Below are 23,145 nucleotides of genomic sequence, written 5' to 3'. Positions count from 1 at the left end.
CTGGTTTGGAGGATGCTTCAGATGACAGGTGGGATCAGACTTTGGACTTGAATAGGATAAAGAGAATCTTACTATGTTTCTTATACTGGAAACCTGCCTGTTTTAGCAAGTAAGGGTGTGGATATAGGCCATTCAGCCCATCATGTTCATGCTGATCAGTAGATATTGATTCCATCTTCCTTGACTTTGCTCAAGGGTTTGAAGTACTCATCTATACCCAGCTTCAACCACTCTCTCAAACAGTGTTTTCCAGGTTATACACCATTCTCTGGATGAGAAAGACACAGACTCCCCACAATCTTCTTTAAATATGTTATCCCTTACTCTCAATATACAGTATGTCCTCCAGTTTTATCTACCTTTGATATGAGGAAAAATACTTGCAGTTTACCCTATGTATTCTCCTCATAATTTGATATACCTTAATCATGTCCCTTTTTAACCTTCACCACTCCAAGGATAACAAACCCAACCTCTCTAGTCCTTGTAAGTGAAATGCTTCATCCCGGGCAAGATCCCGTGCATCCCCATGAGCACTATCACTTATTTCCTAAGGTGTGCTCATCAGAGTTACATGCAGGATTCTAGCTTGAGGTTTGATCAATGTTTTGTAAACATTTATAAACACTCTTGTATTCAGGGCTTTGACTTATGAGGACCAGTATTCCATATTCCTTCTTAATAAAGTTATTTATTTGGGCTGCTGCCTTAAAGATCCTTGAAATTTCAGAAACAGAATCAGTTTTAATAACGCTGACAGATGTCATGACATTTGTTATTTTTGTGGCAGCAGTACAGTACCAGGCATTAAGAATTACTGTAATTTGCAATAAAAAATTAAAATAAATAGTGCAAAAGAAGAATAGTGAGACAGTGTTAAAGGACCGTTCAAAAATCTGATGGTGGGGGGGGGGAAGAAGTTGTTCCTAAAACATTGAGTGTGTGTCTTCAGGCTCCTGTAGCTCCCCTCTGATGGTAGTAATGAGAAGAGGGCATGTCCCAGATGGTGAGGGTACTTAATGATTGATGCCTTTCAAAGATGTGTTTGGTGGGGAGGTCTGTACTCGTGAGAGAGCTGGCTGAGTCTTTGCAGCCATTTCTGATCTTTTGCATTGGAGCCTCCATTGGCAGTGAGGCATCCAGTGGAAATGCATGTACAGAAAAGAGGTTCACAAGAATGATTCTGGAAATGAAAGATTTATCAAACGAGGAACGTTTGATAGCTCTGTGACTATACTTGCTGGAATTTAGAAGGATGGGGGAGATCTCATTGAAACTTCAAATGTTGAAAAGTCTAGACAGGGTAGATGTGGAAAGGATGTTTCCCCTGGTGGAGGAGTCTAAGACAAGAGGCCCATCCTCAGGATAGAGGGGCGTCCATTTAAAACAGAGATGCGAAGAAATGTCTTTAGCCAGAGGGTGGTGAATTTCTGGAATTCATTACTACAGCAGCTGTGGAGGCCTGGTATATTTAAGGGAGAGAATGATAGGTTCTTGACTGACACAGAAAAGGTTACAGAGAGAAGGTTTGGTAGTGGGCTGAGGAGGGGATAAAAGGATCAGCCATAATTGAATAGCAGAGCAGACTTGATGGGCCAAATGGCCTAATTCTGCTCCTGTTTCTTATGGCCTTATGTCTTATGGTCCTATGGTCTTCAGTGATATAACAAATCACCTAAAACTAATGAAATACAGCTGTTGTCAACAGTTTATTTGCATCAATACGTTAAACCCTAGGATAGATCATCTGAGATGTTGATGCCACTGCTGACCCCTCAATGAGGACTAGTGTGTGTTCTGACTTCCCCTTCTTGAAGTTTGCAATCAATTCCTTGGTCTTGATAACGTTGAGTGCAAGGTTGTTGCTTCAACACAATTTAACTAGCTATGTCACTCCTGTATGCTTCTGTCCTTTGTTGCCATCTCAATTTCCCAATACTGCCCTGTGGTACTGGTGTACTTACTTCATTAGTGCTCTTTAAATACATAGCCTTGTATTTGTCTGGATTAAACTCCATCTGCCATTTTTCAGTCTGTTTGACCAATACATCGATATCACGTTGTGGCCTTGAAGATTACCCTCCATGCTGTCAGCAACTTTACCAATCTTGTCTCAGTGACAGCAGCAATATTATCAGTCACATGTTAATTAAAACTTCAACTTAATTTCTCATCCTGTTTAGACTCACTGCATTAAAATAGATGCAATTTAGCTTTGTGTATCCTTGTGCAGTAACCTGCCTGCTCTGCTTACTGAACTTTTTTGAAAAAGTGCTCTGTGCTCCTTAGCCCTGCCAACAGCACCAACAAACCCTTTTCAATTTAGGTGCAAAAAATCCCACTTGCACACATCATACCTTCACCAGAAGAAATCCCATTGATCACTGAATCCTAGGAGCCCTAATGAGGCTGGTACACCCATATCCCTCAGGAGTATTGACAAACAGAGGAATCTCCGTGTGCAAGACTGAAAACCTTATAAAGTGAAAGTTCAGGTGGATCATAAAGCCCTTCCCATGCAAAATCTCTTCAGTTACGCAATCATCTAATTTATCTTTGTAACCCAGCTTGTAGCATTATTGCCATCCAGAGAATTACATCTTTCAAGTTCTGCCCTCTAAAGAGCTACCTAGCTCCCTAAACATGTTGCAGGACCTCATCCTAACTTCTATCTGTATATATATTGTTAGTACCAACATAATACTACTAATGCTGGCTGTTCACCTTCCCCCTTCAGAATATCCTGGACTGAGATGATGATCTAGAACCAAGGAGTTTATATACCATTCTGCAGTCTCATCCAGATGATAGCATCTGCTACCACTAACATTCTCCTAGTGTAATTCGTTACCTTCTGTATTCAAAGCTCTACTCTGGTGCCACAAACTGGGCTGTTGCTGCTCTGTTTCTGAATGGTATTTACAACATATACCTTTTTGAGAGGAAAATGAGCACAGGGGACTTCTGTACTATCTTCTTGCTCCATAATTTTCATTCCTGGTGGTCACCCATCTTCTCTTCTTCTGCAGCATGACCAACTCACTAAATATAAATATCAACAACATAATTCGCATACCCAATACTCTGTGTGGGCCCAGTTGTAGTCCAAATGCAATTATGAGATGCAGCTGGCCACACTTCCCACAGGTGTCACCAGGGACACTGGTATCAGGAGCAGTCACCTGGACTGAAGGGTAGGAAATTTAAAAGGCAGGTAGCTGGAGCCAAAAAGAGGCGTAACTACAAATTTTAAGATGTTAATTGATCAGGAGATTGAGCATTTGGCAATAGCCCATACAAAGAGCTTGGTTTAAACAGTGTGGCCATAGTGTGAGTGGACAAGCTTAGAATAGGAAACAGAGGCTTTGGCTCAACAGTCTTTGGTGAGAAGAGGCAGTAGCTAAGGCAAAATCCTAGTAATTTTTTCTTTCTTGCACAAGTAGAACAATATGAATGGAACACAGGGCTCCTCTTGCACAACTTGGGAAGTCAGGGAGATTTCCAGTGTCCCTGATGACTACACCTGCAAGTACATCTAGATGCAGTTTCTTACAGACTGTGTAGGAGATCTGGAGCTAGCTGACCTACAGAACATTTGGGAGACAGAGGGATTGATTGATAACTATTATAGAGAGGCAGTTATTCTGAAATTGTAGAATGGAGATAACTGGGTCACCGTCAAGAGAGAAAGAGGAAATAGGTAGTCAGTACAGGGCCACCCCTCTGGCTGTTCCCCTCAATAACAAGTATATTGTTTTGGATTCTGTTGGAGAGGACGTCATAGTAGAGGAAAGCCATAGCAGTTAGGTTTCTTCTTTGGCAGAGTCTGATTCTGTGGCTCAGAAGGGAAATGGGGAGAAGATGTGAATAGAAATGATACAGGATTCACAGGAAAGGAACACAGATGAGATTACTTGGACAAGAACAAAACTCCTAGGTGCTGGAGTTAGGGACGTCTGTCATCAAACTCCATAAGATTCTTAAGAGAGAGGATAAGCAGCCAAAATCCCAAAGACATAGGCAAGAAGGTTACAAGGTCATGCAAAGTGAATTAATGGAGTTAGGTACTAAGTTAAAGGACCTGACCTCCAGGGTGGTGATCTCAGGACTGCTAATGTGGCCAGAAAAAGGAAGATGATACATGTGCCTAAGGAGATGGTGCAGGAGAGAGGGCTTCAGGTTTTTGAGTCATTGCGCTGTCTTCCAGGGCAGGGGGACCTGTACAAACAGGACAGTTTGCACCAGAATTGGAAGAAAACCAATATCCGTGCCAGAAGCTTTGATAGTGCTACTCCAAAGAGTTTAAATTATACTGTAAAAAGACTGGATGAGATAGAGTTTGGCAGAGTGGTAGGTCAGCAAGTGGAATGGATGTGGAGGAAGTAGATGTTAAACCTACTTGCATAGGGAAAGATACTGAAAGGCTGAGCATGGTGGGACTAATTCAATGCCAGGAATATGGTAGGTAGGGCAGATGAGTATAGAGTATCAGTAAGCGTATGAATTATGATGATGTAGCTATCAGTGAGACTTGGTAGGACTGGCAGCACAGTGTTTTGAAGTTGCATTGTTTTAGACGTGATGGAGTGGGAGGTATTAAAGGTGGCATTACTCATTAGGGAAAATGTCACAGCAGTGCTCAGAAAGAATATATTGGAAGTTTCGTCTATTGAGGCAATATGGGTGGAATTGAGGAATAAGAAAGGGATAACAACATTGATAGGTGTACAATATAGAAATCCCAATAGTTAGCAGGCTTCAGAGGAACAAAGTTTTGTAGACAGTTGAAAGAACAATAAGTTTGTGATAGTGATTTAAACTTTTCTTACATTAGCAAGGACTCCTACACTGCAAAAGGACAGGATGGGACAGAGTTTGTCAAATATATTTAGGAAAGTTTCCTTAACCAATGTGTAGAGGTTCCAACTAGAGAGAACTCAATAATCGATCTTTGGAAATGAGATAAGACAGGTGAAAGAATTGTGTAGGGGAGTACTTTGGATCTAGCAATAATAATTCCATTAGTTTCAAGATAATTATGGAGCAAGATAGGAATGTTCCTTAGATTGAAATTCTAAATTGAAGAAAGGAAAATTTTGACAGCATCAGAAGAGATCTGGCAGGTGTGGATTGGGATAAGTTATTTTCCCGCAAAAGTATGCTCGGTAAGTGGGAGACCTTCAGAAGTGAAATCTTGAGATTGCTGAATTTGTATGTTTTTGTTAGAATAAAACGCAAGGCTAAAAGGTTTATGAAACCTTGGTTTTCAAGGGATATTGTGGAATGGTTAAAAGAAGAAGGAGGTGTATATCAGGTACAGGCAGTCAAAATCAAATGAGCCACTTGAGAAGTATAAGAAAGATAAGAGGATATTTAACCAAGAAATCAGGAGGGCTAAAAGAGGTTATGAGGTTGTGTTGGTAGACAAGATTAAAGATTATATTAAGAGCAAGAAGATAGCAAGGGACAGAATTGGTCCTCTTGAAGATCAGTGTGGTAATCTATATATGGAGCCAAAAGAGATGAGGTAGATGGGGAATATATATTTTGTAGGGCATGATTAGGGATAGATAACATGCCTTTATTCCCTGGAGTGCAGGAGATTGAGGGGAGATCTTAGAGTTATGTAAAATTATCAGAATCAGGTTTATTATCACTAACATATGCCATGAAATTTGCAGCAATACATGAAATAAGTTACAAGATGTCTTTGATGCTGGGGAACCTAGTGCGATGGAGCGGCTGTGTATACAATGTTGTGCAGCTTTTTCTGATCCTGTACAGTGGTTCCTTCATACCAGACAGTGATGCAACCAGTTAGTATGTTTTCCACAGCACATCTGTAGAAATTTGTGTCTTTGGTGACATGCCAAATCTCCTCAAACTCCAAATCAAATATAGACACTGGCATGTTTTTTTTCCTGATTGCTTCAATATGTTGAGCCCATGAGAGAACTTCAGAAGTGTTGACACCCAGTCAAGGTCACCCTTTCCACTGCTGACCTCTCGATGAGGCTGGTGTATGTCCCATAAGAAGGTAAGAAATAGGAGCAGGACTCAGACATCAGGCCTGTCAAGCCTGCTCTGCCATTCAATAAGATCATGGCTGATCTGACCATGGACTCAACTCCACCTACCTGCCTTTTCCCCACAACCCTTAATTCCCCTACAATGCAAAAATCTATCCAACCTTGTCTTAAGTTTGTCCCCACTACTTCATTGGGCAGAGAATTCCACAAATTCACTACTCTTCAGGAAAAGCAGTCCCTCCTCGCCTCCATCCTAAATTTGCTCTCCCAGAACCTTGAGGTTATGTCCCGTAGTTCTAGTCTCACCTACCAGTAGAAACAACTTTCCTGCCTCTATCTTATCTGTTCCTTTCGTAAGTTTTATATGTTTCTATAAGATATCTTATCATCCTTCTGAATTCCAGTAAGTACAGTCCCAGGTGACTCAGTTTCTCCTGATAGTCTAACCCCCTCATCTCTGGAATCAACCAGGTGAACCTCATCTGCTCCGCCTTCAAAGCCAGTATATCCTTTTGGCATGTAAGGAGACCAGAACTGCAAGCAGTACTCCAGCTGTGGCCTCACCAGTATCTTGTACAGTTGCTGCATAACCTTCCTGCTCTTAAATTAAATCTCTCTAGCAATGAAGGCCAATATTCCATTTGCCTTCTTGATAGCCTGCTGCACCTGCAAACCAACTTTTTCTGATTCATGCACAAGCACTCCCAAGTCCTTCTGTACAGCAGCATGCTGCATGCAATCTTTTACCATTTAAATAATAATCTGATCTTCCATTTTTCCTTCCAGTACTCGCATTTATCAACATTGTACTCCATCTGCCAGACCCTTGTCCACACACTTAACCTATCCATATCTCACTGCAGGCTCTCTGTATCCTCTGCACAATTTGCTTTTCCACTTAATTTAGTGTCAGCAGCAAACTTTGATGCTCTACACTCAGTCCCCTCTTCCAGATCGTTATTGTGTATTGTGAATAGTTGCGGGCCCAACACCTACCCCTATGACACACTGTTCAGCACTGATTGGCAACCAGAGAAACAACCATGTATCCCAACCCTCCACTTTATAAAGTTAACCAATTTTCTATCCATTCTATATATATCACCCCAACTCTATGTATCCTTATCTTATGGATAAGTCTTTTATGTGGCACCTTATTGAATGCCTTCAACAAATCCAAATAATTATTGTCCATCTGTTCCCCTCCATCCACTGCGCTTGTTATATCCCTAGACTTCCTTTTCCTGAAGCACACAATAAATTCCTTGATCTTACTGACATTGAGTCCAAAGCTGTTGTTGCAATGCCACTCAACCAGCCAATGTATCTTAGAACTGTAAACTATCATCTGAGAATTTATGCAAAAATACAGCAGGGGTTTCCCCCTGAAGTTGGGAGAGACTAGAATTATAGGCCATAAGTTTAGGGTGAAAGATGAACTATTCAAGAGGACTCTGAGTGGGAGCAGCCAGAGATCATGGTACATATTGGTACCAATGACATAGGTAGGAAAAGGGAGGAGGCCCTGAAAACAGACTGCAGGGGAGTTAGGAAAAAAGTTGAGAAGCAGGACCTCAAAGGTAGCAATCTCGGGATTACTGCCTGTGCCACATGACAGTGAGTATAGGAGTAGAATGAGGTGGAGGATAAATGTGTGGCTGAGGGTTTGGAGCAGGGGGCAGGGAATCAGATTTCTGGATCACTGGGACCTCTTCTGGGGCAGGTGTGACCTGTACAAAAAGGACATGTTGCACTTGAGTCTAAGGGGGACCAATATCCTGGCGGGGAAGGTTTGCTAAGGCTATTGGGGGGAGTTTTAACTAGAATTGCTGGGGGTGGGAACTGAACTGAAGTGACGGAGGAAAGGGAAGTTGGCTCACAAATAGAGAAAGTTTGGAGACAGTGCAAAAGGGAAGATAGGCAGGTGATAGAGAAGGAACGCGCTCAGTCTGATAGTTTGAGGTGTGTCTATTTGAATACGAGGAGTATCATGAATGAAGCGGATGAGTTTAGATCAGCACTTGGAGCTATGATGTTGTGGTTATTACAGAGACTTGGGTGGTGCAGGGGCAGTAATAGCTACTTCAAGAGCCAGGCTTTAGTTGTTTCAAAAAGGATAGGGAGGGAGGCAAAAGAGATGGGGCGTGGCACTGTTGATCAGAGATAGTGTCATGGATGCAGAAAAGGGGGAAGTCATGGAGGGGTTGTCTACATAGTCTCTGTGGGTAGAAGTTAGGAATAGGTCAATAACTCTACTGGGTGTTTTTTATAGACCACCCAATAGTAACGTAGACAATGAGGAGCAGATAGGGAGACAGATTCTGGAAAGGAGTAATAATAACAGGGTTGTTGTGATGGGAGATTTTAATTTTCCAAATATTGATTGGCATCTACCTAGAGTGAGGGGTTTAGATGGGGTGGAGTTTGTTAGGTGTGTTCAGGAAGGTTTCTTGACTCAATATGTAGATAATCCTACAAGCAGAGAGGCTGTAATGGTATTGGAAAATGAACCTGGTCAGGTGTCAGGTCTCTCAGTGGCGGAGCATTTTGGAGATGGTGATCACAATTCTATCTCCTTTACCATAGCATTGGAGAGGGGTAGGAACTGACAAGTTAGGGAAACGTTTAATTGGAGTAAGGGGAATATGAGGCTATCAGGTAGGAACTTAGAAGCATAAATTGGAAACAGATGTTCTCAGGGAAACGTACAGAAGAAATGTGGCAAATGTTCAGGGGATATTTGCATGGGGTTCTGAATAGGTACGTTCCAATGAGACATGGAAACGATGGTAGGGTACAAGATCCGTAGTGTACAAAGGCTGTTGTAAATCTAGTCAAGAAGAAAAGAAGAGCTTACGAAAGGTTCAAAAAAGTAGGGAATGATATGAATCTAGTAGATTATGAGGCTAGCAGGAAGGAGCTTAAGAATGAAATTAGGAGAGCCAGAAGGGACCATGAGAAGGCCTTGGCAGACAGGATTAAGGAAAACCTCAAGGCTTTCTACAAGAATGTGAAGAGCAAGAGGATAAGACATGAGAGAATAGGACCACTCAAGTGTGACAATGGAAAAGTGTGTATGGAACTGGAGGAAATACGGAGGTACTTAATGAATACTTTGCTTCAGTATTCACTAAGGAAAAGGATCTTGGCGATTGTAGGGATGACTTACAGCAGACTGAAAAGCTTGAGAATGTAGATATTAGAAAGAAGATGTACTGGAGCTTTTGGAAAGCATCAAGTTGGATGAGTCACCGGGACCAGACAAGATGGACCCCAGGCTACTGTGGGAAGTGAAGGAGGAGATTGCTGAGCTTCTGGCAATGATCAATCAATGAGGGCGGGAGAGATTCTGGAGGATTGGTGGGTTGCATGAAGTGGTTCATTTTGGTAGGTCAAATATGATAGTAGAATATAGCATTAATGGTAAGACTCTGGGCAACGTCGAGGTTCGGAGGGATCTCGGGGTCCGAGTCCATAGGACACTCAAAGCTGCTATGCTGGTTGAATCTGGTTAAGAAGGCATATGGAGCATTGGCCTTCTTCATTCGTGGGATTGAGTTTAAGAGCTGAGAGATAATGTTGCAGCCATATAGGACCCTGGTCAGACCCCACTTGGAGTACTGTGCTCAGTCCTGGTTACCTCACTACAGGAAGGACATGGAAATCATAGAAAGGGTGCAGAGGAGATTTACAAGGATGTTGTCTGGATTGGGGAAGCATGCCTTATGGGAATAGGTTGAGTGAACTCGGCCTTTTCTCCCTGGAGCGACAGAGGATGAGAGGTGACCTGATAGAGGTGTACAAGATAATGAGAGGCATTGATCATGTGGATAGTCAGAGGCTTTTCCCCAGGGCTAAAATGGCTAGCTTAAGAGGGCACTCTTTTAAGGTGCTGGGGAGCAGATACAGAGGAGATGTCAGGGGTAAGTTTTTTACGCAGAGAGTGGTGAGTGCGCGGAATGGGCTGCCAGCGGCGGTGGTGGAGCCAGAAACGATAGGGTCTTTTAAGAGACTCTTGGATGACTACATGGAGCTTAGAAAAACAGATGGCTATGGGTAAAGCCTCTGTAGTTCTAAGTTAAGGACATGTTCGGCACAGCTTTGTGGGCCGAAGGGCCTGTATTGTGCTGTATGTTTTCTTTCTTTTTTTTTCTTTTTTTATTAGTTTTTCAAAACATTTTACAAAATTAAAAACCCCAAATCCCAATGAGGAGCATTAATACAGAGCAAGGTTAAGCATGCAATAACAATATGCTACAGAGGAAGAGAATTTAACAAAAAAGCACCTAAATTAAAGACAAGTGAGCTTAGTGTCCTCCCCAAACCCCACAACACAAGAAAAAAAAACAACAATTCCAGCCCAACCACCACACAATATAGAGAGTATAAGTCCGGACAGTCAAACTCCCAGACTGTGAATACACTTAGCAACAGAGGATAATAATGCCTACTACCAGAAAAAAAAAGGGAGATGAAAGCAAGGGACCGAAAAGAAAAAAAAAACCCTAGTCAAGAGGAAGGTTATGAAAGTACTCGATAAAAGGCCCCCAGATCTTATGGAACTTTAAATCCGAATTGAGAACTGAATAATGAATTTTTTCGAGGTCCAAGCAGGCCATAATGTCGTTAAGCCATTGCGCATGAGTGGGCGGGGCAACATCTCTCCATCTAAGGAGGATCAAGCGTCTCGCCAGGAGAGAGGCAAAGGATAGTATTCGGCATTTGGTCGGACCCAGACATAAATCTGTCTCGCCCCAAAAACCGAACAGAGCAATTAAGGGGTTAGGTTCTAGGTGCTGATTCAGAATACCCGATAGTGTAGTGAAGACATCTTTCCAGAATTTCTCCAAGCTAGGACAGAGCCAGTACATATGGATGAGAGAAGCCATGCCCCTCTTGCGTTTATCACAGAGCGGACTAATGCCAGGGTAGAATCGAGATAGTTTAGATTTAGACATATGGGCTCTATGAACAATCTTAAACTGTAAGAGACAATGGCGAGCACAAAGAGAGGTTGAGTTAACCGATTTGAGAACTGAGTCCCAGCTCTCCTCGGATAAGGAGATATTTAAATCCTGCTCCCAGGCCATTCTAATTTTATCCACAGGGGCCCGTCGTAAGGCTGCTAGTTTATCTTGGATAATTGAAATTAAACCTTTACCTAGTGGATTAATGGAGAGAAATAGGTCCATAGCATTTTTCGCAGGCATTTCAGGAAAGTTAGGAATTAAAGGAGCAGTAAAGTGTCGGATTTGGAGATATCTGAAAAAGTGAGCGTTAAGCAGGTTGAACTTAACAGAGAGCTGTTGAAAAGAAGCGAAGCGGTTATCAATGAAGAGATCTTCAAAATGTCTAATGCCCTTCCTGTACCAAACATGGAATGCTGAATCGAACGTGGTAGGTAAAAAAAGGTGATTATGTGCGACAGGGCTAGAAATGGAAAACCCCTGGAAACCATAGCATTTCCTGAACTGAGCCCATATGCTGTATGTTTTCTGTGTTTCTAAATAGGCTGGTGTGCGTGTGGGGTGAGTTGCCAGTAGTAGTGGTGATGTGAGTTAAATTCCAGCTTTTAAGAGAAGTTTGGATAGGTACTATATGTAAACAGATGAAAAGGGGGGCTCTGGTCTGGGTGCAGAGAGATGGAACTTGGCAGTAAAACTGGTTGGCACAGGTTAGATGGGCTGAGGGCCAGCTCTGCACTGCAGTGCTCTTTGACTCTTATGTTTGGATATGCTCCTGGTGTCTTACATCCTACAGGAGGAGCCTACCACTGGCCTATATTCCATATCCTTTATCCAAGTTCTTTTCATAAGAAAGAAAGAAAAAAAAGGAAAAAATTCTTAGCTGGTTACCAATAAAAACACAAAATGCTGGCAGAACTCAGCAGGCCAGACAGCATCTATGGGAGGAGGTAGTGACGATGTTTCGGGCCGAAACCCTTCATCAGGAGTTCATTAGCTGGTTACCACTTGCCTTCCTCACCAAAGCTTTGATCTCAACAGCAGCACAAAACCCCTCTCAAAATGGCCACTCCCCCTCTAAACAGGATAGGCTTTTTCCATTGAGAGTAGGGGAGATTCAAACAAGAGGACATGAGTTGAGATTTAGGGGGCAAAAGTTTAAGGGTAACACGAGGGGGAATTTCTTTACTCAGAGAGTGGTAGCTGTGTGTAACAAGCTTCCAGTAGAAGTGGTAGAGGCAGGTTCGGTATTGTCATTTAAAGTAAAATTGGATAGGTATAAGGACAGGAAAGGAATGGAGGGATATGGGCTGAGTGCGGGTCAGTGGGACTAGGTGAGAGTAAGCGTTCGGCACGGACTAGAAGGGCCGAGATAGCCTGTTTCCGTGCTGTAATTGTTATATGGTTATGGTTATAAACCGCAATCTGGTTATAGCACAGGTTCTGAGGGTCTCATTGATGCCTCTAGATCTTAACTCAGGATCAGGTGTAATAACACTGGCATATGTCATGAAATTGTATTGTGGCTGCAAAATACTGCAAGTCATTAAAGTTACTCAGTTGCAATGAATAAACAAATAGTGGAAAAGAGGACGAGCAAATGGACCATTCAGCAATCTGATTATAGAGGGGAAGAAGCTATTCCTAAAATGTTGAGTGTTGCTATTCAAATTCTTGTATCTCCTCTTGAATGGTAGTCACAAGACAAGGGCGTGCAGGATGGTGAGTGTCTTTAATAGTGGATGACACCTTCTTGAAGAAGCTCCTTTTGAAAATGTCCTCAGTAGGTGGGGAGGGTTATGCCCGTGGTGGAGCTGGCTGAGTCTACAACCCTCTGTAGCCTCTTTCAATCCTGTACATTGGAGCCTCCACACCAGTAACCAGTCAGTATGTTCTCTGCTGTACATCTGTAGAAACTTGTGAGAGTCTTTAGTGATATACCAGATGTCCTGAAGCTCCCAATGAAGTATAGCCGCTGGTATGCCTTATTCATGATTGCATTAATATGTTGAGCCCAGGGTAGATACTCTGAGCCCAGGAACTTAAGCTGCTCACCCCTTCCACAACAGTCCTGCTTCAAAATGTTTATTAGGGAACCCCAAAATTACTCTGTGAAAATCACAAAGTAACTTTTTCATACATAGAACTGAGGCCTTCACATTCTTGGACATTGTAAATAATTTGCTGTGTTCAGCATGTACACATCCCACAATTGCTTTCGTAATTCTTAAATATAGCATGGATTAAAGCAAAACAAATCATTATTTTATTTCAGTTAAGCTATTGATTTTGTTAATAGTTTGTTTAGAAAGATATTGATGTGAAATTACCTGCCATGGAATTTTTTTAAGCTTCTGGCACAATAGAGAACAGGCCAGTGCCAGTGGCAAGATTTAATATCTGTCTCTGAAAATAAGTTGTGCTCGACATCTCAAATGGGAAGTGATTGATGCAGTTCAATTCTGGCCACAAGTTAGCCAATATTACATTTAGCAGATGATAAATTTGAATTGAGTTTGTTTTTTTGCGTGACCGCACACATGTGGAACTTGAAAAACAAACATCTTTGTTCCCACATCAGAGGATATGGTTTCCATTATACAATGGTTCTGGCTTCTCAATGTCATAGCACCAGTGTGATAACACTTAGAAGGGAACTATTTATCATTCTAATTGTCATCACTCAGGTGTTACGTCTGACCACACCACCCAGCTCCTCACCGGCCACATCAAATGACTACCGTGGAGCATTCTGCACTGGAGCAACACCGGTAAGTCCCTCATTAATTCTTAAGAAACTCCATTTTGTTGTTAACAGAGAATGTCCGGTCCAGAACCATTGTATAAATGCTTTTGCAAAATGTGAAACTGATTTCAGATTATTTCCTGCTTTTTGCTTCATGTGGTCGCGTATCATTTGATGTTGGTGGTAACTTGTTAAATATCCTGTTTAGAGCCACGCTATACAATCTGATGTAACAATGTAAATTTTAACCAACAGCATTGGAAATATAATTTCAGCTGTTTTTGAGGGCATGTCCCATTGTTTAACCTTTCTGTTGCACTTGGAACTAAGATTGAGGTACTTTAGCGGTCAAAGAGGCCCTTGTTTTCTAGTTCTTATGTAATTCTATTTATTGTGAAAAAGATGTAGTCCATTTACTTGTTTGGTAGGGTCAATTATGATGTCTTTGTTCAGAACATCGTTGTTTCTTTGAGACTTCCGTTTTTCCTTGCTACTGAACCAGGAGTATCATGTAATTCCAGTTAAAATGGTGCCAAGTTGTGATATTGGCTCAGACTGATCGTTTATGTAGGTTCATAGAGATGTTTTTGGGGGCAGCACAGGGAGTTAGTCAAGGCTTAATAGTCAATGCCCCTGGATCGTTGTGTCTGTAAGTTGAAGGCAGAATGTCCATGACTGTGAGTCCAGGCCTAGTGTCTGCCGAGTCTGATAGTGTAGGGACAAGGATTCCAGAGGTGGCCTGGCCTGGGATTGGAGGCCTTCTGTGTGTGTGAATGGGTGGGAGGGAGAGAGAGAAAGATTGCTTTTAGCATTTTTGGGGGTTTTTTTGAAGTTGTGTTACTGTTGCTTGGGTTCTGTTAAACATTGTAGACATGAGATGTTGGCACTAGAATGTGTGGTGACACCTGGGGCATCCGTAGATTGTGATGGTTGTTAACACAAACAACACATTTCACTATGTTTTGACGTACATGTGATAAATTAGTGAATCTGAATCTGAATTTGAAATTCCCACAGTCAATTCCTAGATTTGGCTTCCCTACTGGAGTTTGTGATAGTGATATTGAAATGTCAAGATACTGTCCATGCACTAAGAGGAGAGTCTGAAAAAAAAATTAGGCTGAAGGCAATCTTTAGTCTACTCTTTTAAAAGTGAAATGGAAATGCTTTAGAGAACAGAGAATTATGCTGTTTTATATTTTATCTATGTTGTCACATAATCAAACTTTTTATGCAAAAGTAAGCAGCTTGTGCACTATTTTTTCATTAATGAATAAATCATAGACTACATGAACAGAAAGAATGAGAAATGATTTTGAGAAACTAAGGAAGGAATAACGAAAGTGGCAGGGAAGGAATGGAAATTATTGAAAGAAACAAAATATTAAAAATGTTGGAATTAATGCGATAAATAACAGCAATAAAATAAGTTACTGTTAGAAATTCAATGTTCTCTATATACTTATCTGTATGACTGACTTAAATCGGGGTAAGTAACCCACTGAAACAACTTTCTGATACTTGAAATGATTTATAATATTTTGATGCATTCTCCATGTTTGTAAATGTAAGACTCGTTTTACTATCACCAAATCTGAAAGAAAAATCAAGGGAAACATAACTGATTAAGGACTTTGTTTCTCTTTGCTGTGGTTTTCCCTTTTCCAGGTTTTGGGCCTTTCACAAGGAAGTGTGAGTGACATGCTGTCGCGGCCCAAGCCCTGGAGCAAGTTGACTCAAAAAGGCCGAGAACCCTTCATTCGTATGCAACTGTGGTTAAATGGTGAACTTGGGCAGAATGTTCTTCCATCCCAGGTCCAGCAGCCGGGGCAGGGTGAGTCGAAATAGCCATTTATTAGATCAGTGTAGAACTTGCATCTACACCTTTGCCTTTTCTTGCCTTTTCTCTATCTATTGCTATAATTTTCTTCTTCAAGTTTTTGATTCATCCAAAAGATTCAGAATCAATTTGTTTGCGATTAATTGCCTCTAATCAGAATGGTTTAGATTAACAAAAAAATTTCATTTTAAGTGAGAGGTGGTACATTTTGATGGGGAGAATAAGAACATGTAATTAGGAAATGAGGATTGAAACAAGAAAAATAACAAAACAACTCTGATACAGATGTACGAATGACTGAAAGTAGCAATACAGGCCAATTTTCTCAAGGGCCAGATTGGAAAACTTGAGTTGCTATTTTAATTTGCTTCAGAAACTTGGTTTGATCACAGAGTAAAATAGAAAGTATCACATTATAAAAATTATTTGGTCAAAAAAGTCTTCTAAGGAACTTGCATGGTTGTACCTACAAGGAAATATTAAATGAGTTTTTGCTCTTTCAGTCACAAAGATAAGGGTAAAGGTGACCTGAATGAAGGATAAAGGTGGTCTGTAAGGTTGTGAAAAGATAGATGTATACTATCTTGAAAGGAAGATGAAAATTATGGCTCAACTACATGTGCCATTAGCTTTCCCTTGGACTTGTCTATTTTTCTAGTGTCTGTTTTCCCCAGTAGTTCTAACATCTAATGGAGTTCCATGTCAAAGTTTGTTAAATATCACCCCTGCAAATGTCTTTGAGCATGTCCAGCCCATCTTTTGAAACGTGGGATGAAACCAATCTGATCATGGGGGAATGTGCAAAATCCATGCAGACGGCACTGAAGGTCAGAATTGAACTTGGATCATTAGCACTGTGTTGCAGCAGCACTACCTGCTGTATCAGTGTGCCAAAGTGATTGGTTCATGAAAGAAATGACAACATTCCAGATGGGAAATAGAAATACAGTTTTCAACAGACCCATTAAAGATCACGGTTAAAACTGCAGAGCTGCTTCACCTATTATCCTTTTAGCTTGTACTCCTTACCCTCCCTCCCACACCTTCTTATTCTGGCTTCTTGACCTGCTGGTTCCTCCAGCATTTTGTGTGCATTCTTCTGGATTTCCAGCATCTTCAGAATCTGTTGTGTATAGAGTTTTTCCTCTATCTGAGGAGGTTGGGGGTGGGTAGGAGGGCATAAATCAAAATCAAATTAAAAATAGAAATTCTTTTGAACTAGCTGCTCTATGGTATGAATGTTTATTGGGACACTGGATGTGAAGTATTGTATGGTATTGAATCTGAATCTATAGCAACATGTGGTACAGATGATAGGAGATAGAATTTGAAGAAGTCTTCACCAACTTGACTCTTTTATGCTTTTAATTGTCATTCATTACTTTGACGAATTTGGTCTGCTCCTTATCACAAGCATTCTCTCTATGACCACCTGCCTGCTTCTTTTTTGCAAATTAAAATATGCCTGTCTTTATACATTTCCAGTCCTTGACCTGAAACTTTAACTAACTTTCTCTCGCCACTGATTCTGTATGATATGTTAAGTAGTTCCAGCATTTCTGCTTTTGGTTTGGATTTCAGGTATCTCAAGTTTTGTACCAAAGATAGAGGTACTCTAAATCATTTGTGACTTTTATAAAATACACAACTGAACAGCTACTTTATCTCCAGCAGCAGATAGTCCAATAAAGGAGGGCTTAGGTTGAAAGTGAGTGGCAAAAATGACAAATATTTCTTAATATCATGATTTGGAGTGCACTTCAAGAGTCATTCAAAGAAACTGGATAGAAACATTCAAAAGATAACAAGATAAAAACAGTGACTGAACCAGTGGAGTGGGAGCAATAATAACTCAGCGAAGAATCAGAACATGCATAATCGGCAAGTAGTTTCCTTCAATGTTGTAACTTGCACATATTTTTGATTTGTGTTTTTTCTTTTTCTCTCCAATTTAAAAATACAATTCCAATTTAAAAGGCTCATGATTGAGAAATCCATCTTCTGAATACACCTTCATAAAGTCATACAGAAGACCAAAGCAGTGCAGAACTGTAATTTACAGAACAGGTGGATATTGTTGACTTGGCAATGGTAAGGGATTCTGTAATTGCAGTCAACTGGATGTTGAAATGATATTCATCATAGGAAAGATAAAAATGAAATGGAGTAGAGAAAGGGATATTCCTTGCTGGAATGGGAGTATGATTACTTGCTTTTTCGGAAAGGGTTTCTATTTCTCCCTTTCCTCCCTCTTTTCAATACTCCTTCAGCTGAAAGATTTGAAGATGGCATTATTCCCTAATTTCTGTGGATGTAACAGGTTGCTATGAATTACACACTGCGAGATAATTATAGATTGGTTTCAGTCATGTATGTGTTAAACTAGATGTACACCGATAAAATTTCTGTAAGAGCAGAGGTCATGGTGAGTAGTGAGAGAGGGTTTCACTATACTCCTGTTGAAGGGAAGATTTAAATTTCTCTGGAAGGTAGGCATCCCTAGATGTGGAAGATCTGCTTGGTCAGGCTGTACCACTAGCATAACGGCCTTTGACGGAGAGGAGCCAGCTGGTCAGAGAATAGCTGTTGTCCTTATTGGTATGGCACACACCTCAAAGATGAAGGAAGGGCACAGATGCTGTATGATGAATGAATCAAGGATGTTTTCTGTGTATCAGTCAATATGATTGTTTGCATATAGTTATAGGCCATTTGTAGGAGAGAATTATGATTTGATTTATGGACATCTGGGGGTTCGTATGTGCCCCTTCTAAGCTATGTAGGGTCCAGTGGATAGTTGCCCACAACAACTGAGAACTTGCAATCTGTGAGTTCTCAGATTGATGCTGTCTTTCTGAGGAGAAGGTTCAAGTTGCAAGATGCAACTGTTATTCCTAGCACAGCCTGTACGGAGCTGGAGGTATAAATGACCACCTTCACAGCTGCTGCCAGAGAGTTTCTTCACTGATTATCCTAGCGGAAAGGTAGGATAATGCTGCATGGGGAGAGGATGGGTTTAAGCTAGAGTTGCAGGTGGTTAGGAACCAGAGCACCAGAATAGATAGTGGAGTGGTTGTGGAGAAAGATGTTGTTAAGTGTACATACAAAGTCAGGGATCAAAAGGTTGAGCATGCTGGGGATAATGTTCTAATATTTCAATGAAAGGAGTACTGTAGGAAAGGCGAATGAGCTTTGGTGTGGATTAGCATTATGAATTATGACATGACAGCCATTAGAGACACTTATTTACAGGAAGGGCAAGACTGGAAGCTCAGTGTTAAGGGTTTTATTGTTTTAGACATGATAGAGTAGGAGGAATTACAAACGTATAATAGGAGGGGTAGCATTACTAGTCATGGCATTGCTCAGTCAGAACAGACTGGAGAGCTCATCTAGTGAGGGTTTATAGGTAGAACTGCGGAATAAGAAAGCTATGACTATGTTTATGGGATTATTAATGGACCATTCAACAGTCTGCAGATTTTAGAGGAACAAATTTCTAGAGAAATTGCAGACTGTTGCAAGAAACATAAGGTTATGATAGTAGATAATTTTAATTTTCCAATATTGACTAAGACTCCCATATGGTAAAAAGGGCTGGATAGGAAAGAGTTTGTCAAATGTGTTCAGGTAAGTTTCATAGAAGTCCCAGCCAGAAAAACCATATAACAATTACAGCACGGAAACAGGCCACCTCGGCCCTTCTAGTCCGTGCTGAACACTTACTCTCACCTAGTTCCACCGACCTGCGCTCAGCCCATAACACTCCATTCCTTTCCTGTCCATATACCTATCCAATTTTACTTTAAATGACAATATCGAACCTGCCTCTACCACTTCTACTGTAAGCTCGTTCCACACAGCTATCACTCTCTGAGTAAAGAAATTCCTCCTCGTTACCCCTAAACTTTTGCCCCCTAACTCTCAACTCATGTCCTCTTGTTTGAATCTCCCCTACTCTCAATGGAAAAAGCCTATCCACATCAACTCGATCTATCCCCCTTATTATTTTAAATACCTCTATCAAGTCCCCCCTCAACCTTCCACGCTCCAAAGAATAAAGATCTAACTTGTTCAACCTTTCTCTGAAACCCGGGTAACATTCTAGTAAATCTCCTCTGTACTCTCTCTATTTTGTTGACATTTTTCCTATAATTCGGTGACCAGAACTGTACACAATACTCCAAATTTGGCCTCACCAATGCCTTGTACAATTTTAACATTACATCCCAACTCCTATACTCAATGCTGTGATTTATAAAGGCCAGCATACCAAAAGCTTTCTTCACCACCCTATCCACATGAGATTCCACCTTCAGGGAACTATGCACCATTATTCCTAGATCAGTCTGTTCTACTGCATTCCTCAGTGCCCTACCATTTACCATGTATGTCCTATTGTGATTAGTCCTGCCAAAATGTAGCACCTCACGCTTATCAGCATTAAACTCCATCTGCCATCTTTCAGCCCACTCTTCTAACTGGCCTAAATCTCTCTGCAAGCTTTGAAAACCTACTTCATTATCCACAATACCACCTATCTTATATCATCTGCATACTGAGTAATCCAATTCACCACCCCATCATCCAGATCATTAATGTGTATGACAAACAACATTGGACCCAGTACAGATCCCTGAGGCACACCACTAGTAACCAGCCTCCAACCTGACAAACAGTTATCCACCACTACTCTCTGGCATCTCCCATCCAGCCACTGTTGAATCCATTTTACTACTTCAATATTAATACCTAATGATTGAACCTTCCTAACTAACCTTCCGTGCGGAACCTTGTCAAAGGCATTACTGAAGTCCATATAGACAACATCCACTGCTTTACCCTCGTCAACAAAAAGTGTGATACTAGATCCCCAAATAGAAATTGAGACAAGGCAGGTGATGGAACTTAGTGTAGGAGAATATTTTGCATCTAGTGATCATGATGCTATTAGTTTCAATTTAGTATTAGTATTTAAGTAAACTACATAAGAACTTTTTAAAAGCTATTATTAATGCTTTTTGAGAGAGTGATTTAGATGCATATCATATTTTTACTGAGTTAAGTATTGTATGTAATTAGTTTTGCTGCAACAAGTGTATGGGACATTGGAAAAAATGTTGAATTTCCCCATGGGGATGAATAAAGTATCTATCTATCTATCTATCTATCTATCTATCTATCTATCTATCTATCTAATTATGGATTGGTTAATAATTATGGTTTAAGGTGGTGCTACTGAACATGGGTGACAGTTTACTAGTGGCTCTCAAAGCGAGAATTTGGACTAAATACTCTACTGATAACATGGGAAATTGTGGTAAATGATCACTGTAAACAAGGAAGAGACGAGCGAAGGCGGGACTGATCCAAGGGTCAAGCCATGCGGGTCCGAGACAGAGCCGGGGCAAGGTTGAAGTGTGTTCCAGGAGAAGCTAGAGTTGGATTCAGAGATGTAGTTGGAGCGAGAGGAGTGGAGAAAATCTGAAGTGGAGGCCTTTCTGAACTCTGTCCACCTACACCGGCAGCAAAGTTTGATCCATCTACGCGCCATGCTGATTTGGAAAGGGCAGTCCCGGGTCCGAGTTCAGGAGATGACCCAGTGCTTAGACAATTTTAAACACTGGGCCAGATGGACTGGAAAGGAAAGGTGTCAGGACCGAAGGTGAGAGTCATAGAAACATAGAAAATAGGTGCAGGAGTAGGCCATTTGGTCCTTCAAGCCTGCACCGACATTCAGTATGATCATGGCTGATCATCCAACTCAGAACCCTGTACCTGCTTTCTCTCCATACCCCCTACTCCCTTTAGCCACAAAGGCCATATCTAACTTCCTCTTAAATATAGCCAGTGAACTGACCTCAACTGTTTCCTGTGGCAGAGAATTCCACAGATTCACCACTCTCTCTGTGAAGAAGTTTTTCCTCATCTCGGTCCTAAAAGGCTTCCCCTTTATCCTTAAGCTGTGACCCCTCGTTCTGGACTTCCCCAACATCGGAAACAATCTTCCTGCATCTAGCCTGTCCAATCCCTTTAGAATTTTATACGTTTCAATAAGATCCCCCCTCAATTTTCTAAATTCCAGTGAGTATAAGCCTAGTCGATCCAGTCTTTCTTCATATGAAAGTCCTGCCATCCCAGGAATCAATCTGGTGAACCTTCTTTGTACTCCCTCTATGGCAAGAATGTCTTTCCTCAGATTAGGGGACCAAAACTGCACACAATATTCTAGGTGCGGTCTCACCAAGGCCTTGTACAACTGCAGTAGAACCGCCTTGCTCCTGTACTCAAATCCTTTTGCTATGAATGCCAACATACCATTTGCCCTTTTCACCACCTGCTGTACCTGCATGCCCACCTTCAATGACTGGTGTACAGTGACACCCAGGTCTCGTTGCATCTCCCCTTTTCCTAATCGGCCAGCGTTCAGATAATAATCTGTTTTCCTGTTCTTGCAACCGAAGTGGATAACCTCACATTTATCCACATTAAATTGCATCTGCCATGAATTCGCCTACTCACCTAACCTATCCAAGTCACCCTGCATCCTCCTCACAGCTAACACCGCCGCCCAGCTTCGTGTCATCCGCAAACTTGGAGATGCTGCATTTAATTCCCTCTTCTAAATCATTAATATATATTGTAAACAACTGGGGTCCCAGCACTGAGCCTTGTGGTACCCCACTAGTCACTGCCTGCCATTCTGAAAAGGTCCTGTTTACTCCCACTATTTGCTTCCTGTCTGCCAACCAATTCTCTATCCACATCAATACCATACCCCCAATACTGTGTGCTTTAAGTTTGCACACTAATCTCCTGTGTGGGACCTTGTCAAAAGCCTTTTGAAAATCTAAATATACCACATCCACTGGCTCTCCCCTATCCACTCTACTAGTTACATCTTCAAAAAATTCTATAAGATTCGTCAGACATGATTTTCCTTTCACAAATCCATGCTGACTTTGTCCGATGATTTCACCTCTTTCCAAATGTGCTGTTATCACATCTTTGATAACAGACTCTAGCATTTTCCCCACCACCGATGTCAGACTAACCGGTCTTTCATTCCCCGGTTTCTCTCTCCCTCCTTTTTTAAAAAGTGGGGTTCCATTAGCCACCCTCCAATCCTCAGGAACTAATCCAGAATCTAAGGAGTTTTGAAAAATTATCACTAATGCATCCACTATTTCTTGGGCTACTTCCTTAAGCACTCTGGGATGCAGACCATCTGGCCCTGGGGATTTATCTGCCTTTAATCCCTTCAATTTACCTAACACCACTTCCCTACTAACATGTATTTCCCTCAGTTCCTCCATCTCCAGAAGATTATTTTTGTCCTCCTTAGTGAAGACAGAACCAAAGTAGTTATTTAATTGGTCTGCCATGTCTTTGTTCCCTATAATCAATTCACCTGTTTCTGACTGTAAAGGACCTACATTTGTCTTGACCAATCTTTTTCTTTTCACGTATCTATAAAAGCTTTTACAGTCAGTTTTTATGTTCCCTGCCAGCTTTCTCTCATAATCTTTTTTCCCTTTCCTAATTAAGCCCTTTGACCTCCTCTGC

At 41.3% G+C, this 23,145-nt stretch overlaps 1 protein-coding gene across 5 annotated transcripts in view; it reads left to right on the top strand.

Moving 5' to 3' along the window:
- Window positions 1–23,145, top strand: part of LOC140731911 (protein CASP-like) — a 725,429-nt gene that overhangs the window by 396,039 nt on the left and 306,245 nt on the right. For 3 of the 5 annotated variants that reach the window (XM_073053886.1, XM_073053888.1, XM_073053889.1), the window contains 2 exons: window positions 13,681–13,764; window positions 15,408–15,573. The exons of 1 other annotated variant lie outside the window; for it this stretch is intronic. In XM_073053886.1, coding sequence (XP_072909987.1) covers window positions 13,681–13,764; window positions 15,408–15,573 — 250 coding nt within the window. The remainder of the gene's footprint in view (window positions 1–13,680; window positions 13,765–15,407; window positions 15,574–23,145) is intronic. One more of the 5 variants, XM_073053887.1, reaches the window with a different exon arrangement.

Source organism: Hemitrygon akajei, chromosome 8 (assembly GCF_048418815.1).
Source record: "Hemitrygon akajei chromosome 8, sHemAka1.3, whole genome shotgun sequence".
Classification (NCBI taxonomy): domain Eukaryota; kingdom Metazoa; phylum Chordata; class Chondrichthyes; order Myliobatiformes; family Dasyatidae; genus Hemitrygon; species Hemitrygon akajei.
This window is presented reverse-complemented; position numbering and strand designations above follow the sequence as displayed.